Below are 11,982 nucleotides of genomic sequence, written 5' to 3' on the forward strand. Positions count from 1 at the left end.
GCGAGTTCTTCTTGATACTGCATATTTGATATATCAGACAAATCCACTAACATTGGCTGCATCATCCATGTTGGGAAATCAATTTGTTTTAAATCAGAAAATCTTTCGTTTAAATCAGCAGACAGAATAGTCAAATGATTGACAATAACAAGTAAAGCGGTATCAGTTACTTCACATTTTTGGAGCCAATGAAACTGTTTAAAGTTTTTGTTGTTAATATGTTTCTGACATAACTCAATATTGGTAATGTAACCAAATATCTTTGCTTTTGCATCAACACGAGTTTTATTTGTTCCTTGAAGTTGCTTATTTAATATATTTAGTTTTTCAAAGATATTGGCTAAATAACTCACAAATGCTTTACCATCTATTGTTAACAGATACTTCATTTCAGGTTTGTCGCTTAAAAAATCACTAAGAGTATCAAACAGTTCCATAAATCTTTTCAAACAGTTTCCTTTAGATAGTCATCTTACTTCAGTATGAAGTAAAAGTCTCACATGGTCTTCATTTTGTTCTTCACAAAATAGCTTAAAAAGACGCTCACATTTGGCACTAGCTTTAATAGCATTAACATACTTTATTACTGTATGTAATACTTCATTCAGAACAGGCAAGATGTTTTTAGCTACCAAGTTTTCCCTATGAATAACGCAATGCACAAGAATCATTTCTGGATTTGCATCTTTCATCAATTTTAAGCAGCCATTTTTCTTGCCCATCATATTGGGAGCACCATCTGCAGCACAAGATGTTATATTTTTCACTGGTATATCATCAACATCTAAGTAGTTTTTTAGCTTATTATATCAATATATATCTTTGGAGGTAGTGGTGCTTTCTAATCTTTTACAGAACAACATTTCTTCAGCAAAATGTCCTTTATCAATATATCTTATGTAAGTTATCAATACTGCCTCACTGTCTCTCAAAGTTGATTCATCCATTTGCAAGGAGAATTTTCTTGTTTTCAGCTTTTCAATAAGTTGTTTTTCAATATCCTCACTCATTTCGTCTATTCTGCTAACAGAATTGTTACTGAGTGGCATAGCTTTTACATCTTTGTCATCTTTTTCAAGAACCGTTTTAAGAAATGCTGATATTGACGGTTTTATATAAATTCTCTCCTATAGTGTGATTTTCTCCAGTTTTAGCGATGAATAAAGAAATTTGATAACTAGCCTCAAGAACACGATTACTAGTTGAACTATGAGCAGTAAATAGAGACTTTAATGTTGTTCTTTTTTCAAAATTTTTCTTTAAAGTTTTAAAGTAACTCAAATCTGAATTAATATGAGCACTATGTTTCGCCTTCAAATGCGCCTCCAGATGACCTCGTTTCATTGATTCGTTGGTCAAGCATTGCTGGCATAAAAGACAAAAAGGAATCCGCTCATCGTGAACAGTGGGTATGAACCCAAATTTTAAATATTCCTCTGAATATTGACGAGTTTTTTTCTTGCTTGCACCACTCATTTTACTATGGGCTATACTAAAAATAAGATCAATTAAAAACTAATATTAAAATGTGTTAAAATATATTCAATGTGACATAGAGTAAACGTATACTAAAAATTCATATTTATTTAAATGTATATAACACATTTACTACACTACCACCGCAAATCAAAAGGTATCTATATTTTTTCCACTTGACAAAATTTTCTGGAAAGTTATGCTTCTAAAGTTAAAATTGTTGTGCATGCACTATTATAGCCCCAATAATATTTATAAAATATCAGTGCTTTCTAGCCCCGATGCAAGAAGTACTTAATAAAGAGCTTAATATTGATAAAAAGAAAATCAAATACTTACCAATTATATCTATACAATATATATATGTATATTTATTAAATCAACGAGCTTTTACAACAGTTTTGACTGACACTTATTTCAAATTAACACCAACTGAATGATGCGAAACACTACAGAAGTTGCGATGGGCCAATTAGGTGAGAATAACTGCGTTGTTTAGCGAGTTTTTAAAACGTTCGGGGTTCCCTGCGGCAGACGGCATGCTCTGCGGTGAACCCAGGCGAAGTTTACTTGACGACGCCAATCACCCAGTTGATATTTTGGTCTTGTCAAACGAAATTATACTTAATAATTATTTACCGCAATTATTTAAGAATTGCATTTTTTGTTAAATTTGGCACCGATATCTAGCATTGCATTTAAATGGCCCGGGGCGAAAGAGTTAAAGTCGTGTTGAGTCCATTTTCAAATTGCCCCCCTTAACTATCGTATTGCCCCCCTGTGGGGCGTGGGCCCCATGTTGGGAAACACCGTCTTAGGGTATATTCCTAAAAGTGGGATAGCTGGGTCAAAAGGCACTTTGATTTTTAACTTTTTGAGGAACCTCCATACTGTTTTCCACAGTGGCTGCACCAGTCTGCATTCCCACCAGCAGTGCAGGAGGGTTCCCTTATGTCCACATCCCTGACAACTCTCATTCTGTGTTGTTTTGTTGATGAGCGCCATTCTGACTGGTGTGAGGTGATATCTCATTGTGGTTTTAATTTGCATTTCTCTAATGATTAGTGATGTTGAGCATTTTTTCATATGCCTGTTGGCCATCTGTATGTCTTCTTTGGAGAAGTGTCTATTCATTTCTTTTGCCCATTTTTGGATTGGATTGTTTGTCTTCCTAGTATTGAGTTTTACAAGTTCTTTATAAATTTTGGTTATTAACTCCTTATCAAACGTATTGTCGAATATGTTCTCTCATTGTGTATTTGTCTTTTTATTCTGTTTATATTGTCTTTAGCTGTGGAAAAGTTTTTAGTTTGATATAGTCCCATTTGTTTATTTTGTCCTTTATTTCACTTGCCCGGGAGATAAATTGGAAAATATATTGCTGTGAGAGATGTCGGAGAGCTTACTGCCTATGTTTTCTTCGAATATGTTTCTGGTTTTACAGCTTACATTTAAGTCTTTTACCCATTTTAAGTTTATTTTTGTAAATGGTGTAAGTTGGTGGTCTAGTTTCATTTTTTTGCAGGTAGCTGCCCAATTTTCCCAACACCATTTGTTGAAGAGGCTGTCTTTACTTCATTGTATGCTCTTACCTCCTTTGTCAAAGGAATCCATAAAGGTGTAGGTTTATTTCTGGGTTCTCTGTTCTGTTCCATTGATCTATATGCCAGTACCAGGATGTTTTGAGTACAATGACCTTGTAGTATAACTTGATATCCAGAAGTGTGACACCTCCCACTTTTTTCTTCCTTTTCAAGATTGCTGAGGCTATTCGTGTTCTCCTTTGGTTCCATATAAATTTTTAGAATATGTGTTCTATATCTTTGAAGTAAGTCATTGGTATTTTAATCGGTATTGCATTGAATTTATAAATTGCTTTGTGTAATATAGACATTTTAATGATGTCTATTCTTCCTAACCATGAGCATGGTATATGCTTGCCCTTGTTTGTATCTTCCTTGATTTCTTTTATCAATGTTTTATAATTTTCCAAGTACAAGTCTTTAATCTCCCTGGTTAAATTTACTCCTAGGTACTTTATTTTGTTGGTTGCAATGATGAAGGGGTTTGCTTCTTTAATTTCTCTTTCTAACAGTTCATTGTTAGTATATAAAAATGCCTCTGATTTCTGAGTATTAATTTTATATCCTGCCACCTTGCTGAATTCATTTATCAGGTCCAGTAGTTTTTTGACTGAGACTAGGGTTTTCTAAATACAACATCATATCATCTGCAAATAATAATAGTTTTACTTCTTCTTTTCTAATTTGGATGCCTTTTATTTCTTTTTCTTGTCTGATTACTGTGGCTAGGACTTCCAGGACTATGTTGAATAAGAGTGGTGAAAGGGGGCACCAATGCCTTGTTCCTGATCTTAAGGGGATTGCTTTTAATTTTTGCCCATTGAGTATGATGTTGGCTGTGGGTTTGTCATAGATGGCCTTTATCATGTTGAGGTATGTTCCCTGTATTCCCACTCTGCTGAGAGTTTTGATCATGAATGGGTGCTGGATTGTATCAAATGCTTTTTCTGCACCTATTGAAATTATCATGTGGTTTTTCTTCTTCCTTTTATTTATTTTTTTTAATTTTTATTTTTTTTACAGAGGCAGAGATAGACAGGGACAGACAGACAGGAACGGAGAGAGATGAGAAGCATCAACCATCAGTTTCTCGTTGCAACTTCTTAGTTGTTCATTGATTGCTTTCTCACATATGCCTTGACTGTGGGCCTTCAGCAGACCGAGTAACCCCCTGCTGGAGCCAGCGACCTTGGGTCCAAGCTGGTGAACTCTTTGCTCAAGCCAGATGAGCCCGCGCTCAAGCTGGCGACCTCAGGGTCTCGAACCTGGGTCCTTCTGCATCCCAGTCCGATGCTCTATCCACTGCGCCACCACCTGGTCAGGCTCTTCCTTTTATTTATGTGATGAATCACATTGATCAATTTGCAAATATTGTACCAGCCTTGCCTCCCAAGAATAAATCCCACTTGATCATGGTGTATGATTTTTTTCATATAGTGCTGGATCCGGTTTGCTAATATTTTGTTGAGGATTTTACATCTATATTCATCAGGGATATTGGCCTATAATTTTCTTTCTTCATGTTGTCTTTGCCTGGTTTTGGAATCAGAATTATGCTCCCTCATAAAAGGAGCTTGGAAGTCTTCCTTCCTCTTGAATTTTTTGAAATACCTTGAGAAGGATAGGAGTTAGTTCTTCTTTGAATATTTGGTAGAATTCACTTGTGAAGCCATCAAGCCCAGGTCTTTTCTTTGTTGGGAGTTTTTTGACAACTGTTTTGATCTCATTTGTTGTAATCGGTCTGTTTAGGTTTTCTGATTCTTCCAGATTGATTTTTGAATGATTGTATGTTTCAAGGATGTTGACCATTTCATCTAGGTTATCTAGTTTTTTGGCATACAGTTCTTCATAGTATTTTCTTAAAATATTTTGTATTTCTGTTGTGTCAGTTGTTATTTCTCCACTCTCATTTCTAATTTCATTTATTTGAGTCCTCTCTCTTTTTTCCTTGGTGAGTCTAGTTAAAGGTTCATTGATCTTGTTTACCTTTTCAAAGAACCAGCTCCTGGTTTCACTGATCCTCTGTATTGTTTCTTTAGCCTCTATGTCATTTATTTCTGCTCTGATCTTTATTAATTCCTTCCTTTTATGACCTCTGGGCTTTACTTGCTGTTTTTTTTCTAGTTCTTTTAGATGCAGGGTTAACTTGTTTGTTTGAGCTTTTCTAGCTTCTTAAAGTATGCATGTAGTGCTATGAACTTCCCTCTCAATACTGATTTGCTGTGTCTCATAAATTTTGAGTTATTGCCCTGGCTGGTTGGCTCAGTGGTAGAGCATCGGCCTGGCATGCAGGAGTCCTGGGTTCGATTTCCAACCAGCGCACACAGGAGAAGTGCCCATCTGCTTCTCCACCCCTCCCCCTCTCCTTCCTCTCTGTCTCTCTCTTCTCCTCCCGCAACCAAGGCTCCATTGGAGCAAAGTTGGCCTGGGTGCTGAGGATGGCTCTGTTTGCAACAGAGCGATGCCCCTGTTGGGCAGAGCATCGCCTTCTGGTGGGCATGCCGGGTGGATCCTGGTCGGGCGCATGCGGGAGTCTGTCTGACTGCCTCCCTGTTTCCAACTTCAGAAAGAAAGAAAAAATTTAAGTTGTTGTATCCTCATTAGCATTCATTTCTAGGAATATTTTTGTTTCTCATTTGATCTCATTGTTAATCCATGTCGTTATTTAACAACCTGCTATTTAGTTTCCATATGTTCGAGAATATTTGAGTTTTTCTGTTGTGGTTGATTTCTAGTTTCATGCCATTGTGATCAGAGAAAGTGCTTGATATGATTTCAATCTTCTTAAATTTTTTGAGACTGCTTTTGTGCCCTAACATGTGGTCTATCCTAGAGAATGTACCATGAGCACTTGAAAAGAATGTATATTCTGCTGCTTCAGAGTGAAAGGTTCTGAAGATATCTATTAAATCAAGTTGATCTATGTTGTCCTTTAAGCCTGGTGTTTCTTTGTTAATTTTCTTTCTTGAGGATCTATCTAGTGATGTTAGTGGGGTATTGAAATCCCCTATTATTATAGTATTGCTATTGATATCACCCTTTATATCCATCAAAGTCTGCTTTATATATTTAGGTGCTCCTATATTATGAGCGTAGATATTTATAATTGTTATATCTTCCTGTTGGATTGCTCCCTTTATCATTATTTAGTGGCCTTCTTTATCTCTTACTATAGCCTTTGTTTTAAAGTCCATTTTGTCTGATATAAATATTGCTACCCCAGCTTTTTTATAATTCCCATTTGCATGAAATATTTTTTTCCATCCCTTTACTTTCAGTCTATATGCATCTTTTGTTTTAAGGTGTGTCTCTTGTAGACAGCATATGAATGGGTCCTGTTTTCTTATACATGCAGCTACCCTATGTCTTTTGATTGGATCATTTAATCAATTTCATTTAAGGTTATTATTGATATGTAGTTGTTTATTGCCATTTTATTCTTTAAAGCTGGTATTCCTCTTTTGCCATATTCTTTTCCCACTTTAATATGTTTACTACAGGCCCCTTAACACTTCCTGCAGCATTGGTTTGGTTGTAATGAATTCCTTGAATTGTTTTTTGTCTGGGAAGCTTTTTATTTCTCCTTCAATTTTAAATGAAAGACTTGCTGGATAAAGTAGTCTTGGTTGTAGGTTCTTGTTCTGCATTAACTTTGAATATTTCTTGCCATTCCCTTCTGGCCTCAAGTGTTTCTGTTGAGAAGTCAGATGTCATCCTTATGGGTGCTTCTTTGTAGGTGATAGCCTTTTTCTCTCTAGCAGCTTTTAATATTTTCTCTGTATCACTTAGCTTTGGTATTTTAATTATGATGTGTCTTGGTGTAGATTTCTTTGGGTTTCTCTTTAATGCAGTTCTCTGTGCTTCTTGACCTTGTGGGAGTTTTTCTTGCATTAATTTAGGGAAGTTTTCAGCTATAATATGATTGAACAAAGTCTCTATCCCTTAATCTTTCTCTTCTTTTTCAGGAACCCCTATGATGCGGATGTTATTTCTCTTCATGTTGTCACAGAGCTCTCTAAGAGTTTCTTTAGACTTTTTGAGTCTCTTTTCTTTTTGCTGCTCTGCTTCCATGCCTTCATTCAACTTGTCCTCCAACTCGCTGATTTGATCCTCAGCTTCATCCATCCTGTTTTTAATTCTTTCCATTGTGGTCTTCATTTCTGATATTGTATTTGTCATCTCCGACTGATTCTTTTTTAATATTTCAATGTCCTTTTTTATACTTGCTATTTCTTTATTTAGGTGTTCATAATGACCATCCATTGTTGTTCTAAGATCCCTAAGCATCCTTACAATCATCATTTTAAACTCTGTATCCGGAAGTTTGGTTATTTCCATATCACTCAGTTCATTTCCTGGAGATTTCTCTTGTGGTTTCATTTGGATTGCACTTCTCTTGTCTTCTCATTGTGTCTGTGTGTTTGGGTGTATTGTTTGTAGAGCTGGTTGAGTCTAGGCTTGGTGTTGTCTTCCTCCAGTTTTCAGCTGTGTTCTTTCTAGGTCTTCTTGGGTTGGCATCAGCTGTTATTTGTAATCTACTTTCGGATTTGGCTTTTCTAGTAGAGCCGCTTTGAAGTCTTGATTTGTTTGTTTTCTTCTCAGTTTTCTTAACACGTGGTTCTGAAGGGAGATTCCAAGATGGCAGCAGAGTAGGTAGATGCACAGACTCCCAGCTCACACCACCAAACTGGATTACAAATTAACTTAGGAACAATCAGTGTGAAAAACTGACTCTGGACTACAAGAACAGCTCTCAAAAACTAAGGAGCAAAGAAGAAGCCACACTGAGCCTGGCAGGGAGCGCCAAGGAGCACTGGGTCTCTCCTGCTTACAGGAATGGAGGGGGGTGAGGCTGAGAGCCCAGAAGGGCTCTCATTCCAAGGAAAAGAGAAGAAAATATTGCTCACAGCCACTTGCCTCGGGACTTGGGAATGAGATGTGTTGAAAGGGCTGCCTTATCTTCCAAAAGGAAAGGGGGGAGAGCTTTCCCTAGGAGTTTTTTAAAATACAAAATATACAATGGAATACTACTTAGCCATAAGAAATTACAACATATTGCCATTTATGACAACACGGAGGGACCTTGAGAACATTACACTGAGTGAAAAAGTAAATAAAAAAATACTAAGAACTGTATAATTTCACACAGAGGTGGGAATAAAAAACAGACTCATTTACATAGACAAAAGTGATGTGGTTACTAGGGGGAGGACGATGTGGGGGAAGAGGTAGGAGGAAGAATATAAAGAGGGACAAATATACGGTGACAGAAAATGATTTGACCTTGGGTGATGGGTATATATAACATAATCAACAGTTCAAATGCTCTAGAAATGTTTCCCTGAAACCTGTGTACTCTTATTGATCAATATCACCCTGTTAAATTTAATCATCTAAATAAAATTTTAAAAATACAAAATAGTTTTGAGTAAAATTTTAATTTAAATAAATGCAAAATAACTTGTACTGACTAAAGAATGATATTAGCCTTCCTTACAGCAAAGTATACTGAAATTTTTAGATTTGTTTTTAGCTATTTTGTCACTAAGATTTGTCCATTCTACCTTTAAAATGTTTTATGATTATCCCTTTCTCTTTTCCATGTTATCACCAAATATCACTTACACTATATGTTTGCTATAAGAGCCTCCTAATTGACTCCTATCTAAAAGGCCTTCCCTCTTTCCAGATTAACTTTGAGTAGTAAGAACATTTATGTACATCCTCATTCAAAGGGTTAACAAAAATCTCACTACTCAAAGGGTTAACCTTTCCAAAAAGTACAGCTGTTCTTTCATTCTTCTGACCAAAATCCTTCTGTGGCTTCCCATTGCTGCTCCTTGATCAGTTTCAAATTCCTTCATTAGTATACTTGTCTTCAAACAGCTACTTTGGACTTTGTTTTGTACTTCTCCTCCAGTGACACTGGGCTACCCTGTAGCCCCTAAACACAGTCTCTGATTATGTTCCTAACTCTCATTATAAATCCTATTCTCCTTTAAAGGCTACTCAGCAAAGTGTCAGGAAATTACCATCTCTACCACTTTCTAGCTGGTTTCCCTTGTTTCTGAGCCTTGGTAGTCACCTACCAATGGGGAATAAAACTACCTACCTTAAAGAGATACTAAAAATTAAATGAGAACTATAGCTTTTAAAACAAACCTGTAAAAAGCTGAGGCTTAACAAATGATAGTTTAAAATCTTCTATTTAGAGTGAATACTTTGCCCCTGAAGTAAATTATTATTATATTCATTTTGACAATAAATTTTGTCTTGCTATCCAGCATCTACAATATTACCTATATTAAGTGTTCATGCACTTCATATTCATGTTCTCACATAAATCATAACTCTCAAATACACTATTAAGTCCACCAAAGACAGAAACCATCCTTATCACAGGTAACAAAATATCTCGAATGAATGTATTATTGATAATTAATTTGTGGATATTTAGAATGGGGCAGTATTTATTGTATGACAGAATATATGTGGGAGTGTTGTTTGAGAGAAAAGTAAATTTTTTTTGAAATAACTGACTAAAAAAATAAATAAATAAAAAGAGAAAAAAAGGGTAAAAACCAGTCTGTTTGTTTTTGTTTTGTTTTCTGTTGTTGTTTTTTACAAAAAGCACTCCAAAAACATTCAATTAACTGTTAAGCAGAATACTTGAAGTATAAGCCATTTTCATCACAACAGTTTTCATTAGATAACAAAGCACAGAATGTACTAAGCAATCAGTAGTTATTAATTTAAAATTTTTGATAAAGCTGACTTATTATCTATCACTAAATTCTGATGCAGACTTGCTAATGAGGTACAGAAATAAATAACACATTAAAGGCCTGATGACTTCAACTGAAACTAATGGGTGATTTCAGGTATAAGAAAATATCTATAATTTCTTATAAACGTATTTTGCCAAATACTGATTTATAAGTGGACCATTTTATAAATGTATAACAATTATTGCCTATAATTGCATACATTTCAAACAGTATTTTACCTGCAATATTTAGGTGATCAATAGCCAATTTGAATTTCATTACAAATTGTTGAATAAAGACTAAAAATAAAAAATTTCAAATTAAAGAAAACAGCTCAAGGTAATAGCTCATTTACTTTGATTTGCTCTGCTTATTTCAAAGTTTTAGATAGAAAAAACATATAGAGAAAAGGAAGCTGTCTGATGGGAAGGGGGTTCTGGGCTGGGTAGAAAAGGTGACTAATGAATCAAAGAAAAAAAATGTTATAGACACAGACAACAGTATGGTAATTACCAGAAGGTATGGGGGGTTAGGGGCAGGTGGAAGAGGGTATAAGAGGGATAAATGATGATGAAAGGAGACTTGACTTGAGGCCAGATATTGCAATAGTATGTCTTTAGAATAAAAACTGAAAATACAATTGAATAAAATTCTTTTTCTATTTAGTTTTAAGAGCTGTGATAAGTTAAAAAAGAATTTATAAAAAAGTAAACATTAATAAAGAAGAATAGAATCAAAGAAAAAAGATTGAATTTGATAGTATGGGCAACTTAAAAACTGGTGGAGAAGACATAAAAAACATCACTTAGACTAGTAAGTATGCTATAACCAAGTAGTTATAAAATCTTTCAAATTGTGGGAAAGACTAACATATATATATAGAAGCTCACAAATTGTCTCTCCAGGATGAGTTTCTTTAAAAGTAAACAACAATGTACGAGTCTTCAGAGATAATACACAAAATGAGTACAAATGTGTGGTTATTAATCATGTGAGCAAAACACAAATCTAAAAGTGCGCCTCTAAAAATCCAGATCACATAACAATAAGATATTGTTACTGATGAGAAATGTTATTTTAACAATTATATTTAATTGCTGAAAGAAATGTAAATTAGTAACATATAAAAAATAGATATATATGTAAGGCCAAAGTATATATACCTCATTAGGGTAATGTTTCTTATGGTGTGACTTTCTATTCCGAAGAATGCTCTCAGAAGTCCTGTCCATGTGGCAGCGTAATGGGTACCCTGTTTCAGGACCTTCCTCACTGGAGACTTCATCAGAAACATTTGTTATTGTCCTTTGGGTATCCTACAATGGGAGTATAGAAAAAGGATTACTGGCAATTTCTACTTACCCTGCAGTTTAAGAGGTGCAAACTTTTAAATTATACATACAAGTACACATACAGCTTCAAATACCTTCAAAAACCTCCAATTGATTAGTGCTACCCGATTTCCTGAAAAAAATATATTAAATCAGTAATTATACTGGTACTTTACCTTTAAGAGTAATTCCACAGCTTTTGTCAAATACTGCTCTATAATATTTCTGTTCACAAGAGGACTTGAAATAGCTTACAAAATTAAAAATATATAAAATAGGATAAAAGCAGAATAGAGAACATTTAAGAGAAGCTGAGAGGCCTGAGGTGAACTAATTATACTATTTTCGCAAACTGAAAATGTGATCAATTATAAGACTGCCACTGATTAAATAATGGCTTATGAGGCAGGAGCAGATGAATGGTAGTTGAATGTGTGCACCCATTAGACATTATGTATATGTAAGTTTGTAAGAAACATCCAGATTTCAGTAATTCTGAAATTGAGAGACTCTAAATATATTAATAACTTTTATTGACATTTTCATGTTTCTTCCATATAGCTTTACAGGTAATTCATACCTGAAAGTGTGTATGAAGTTTGAATAATTTAAAAGTTGTTTGCTGAGTGATAAGTGATGTGAGAGATTGCTTCAACAATCTAATCAAGTAAGGAACTATATATATCATTGCAGTCCTATGCTCTTTCTGTATTGCTACTGGCACTAAAAATACATGTAGTAACAAGTAGTAACACACACTTCATTCAAAATTAGAGGACCTTCTTTTCTTATTTTCCTTAACACAAATGTTCATGCTCACATTCC

The 11,982-nt window shown here is 34.8% G+C and overlaps 1 protein-coding gene across 4 annotated transcripts in view; it reads right to left on the bottom strand.

Annotated features, from left to right (window-relative positions):
* PHTF2 (putative homeodomain transcription factor 2) overlaps nucleotides 1-11,982 on the bottom strand; it is a 173,311-nt gene that overhangs the window by 24,440 nt on the left and 136,889 nt on the right. For all 4 annotated transcript variants that reach the window (XM_066240566.1, XM_066240564.1, XM_066240562.1 and 1 more), the window contains one exon: nucleotides 10,990-11,142. In XM_066240566.1, the coding sequence (XP_066096663.1) occupies nucleotides 10,990-11,142 (153 nt within the window). The remainder of the gene's footprint in view (nucleotides 1-10,989; nucleotides 11,143-11,982) is intronic.

This window comes from Saccopteryx bilineata, chromosome 7 (assembly GCF_036850765.1).
Source record: "Saccopteryx bilineata isolate mSacBil1 chromosome 7, mSacBil1_pri_phased_curated, whole genome shotgun sequence".
NCBI lineage: Eukaryota > Metazoa > Chordata > Mammalia > Chiroptera > Emballonuridae > Saccopteryx > Saccopteryx bilineata.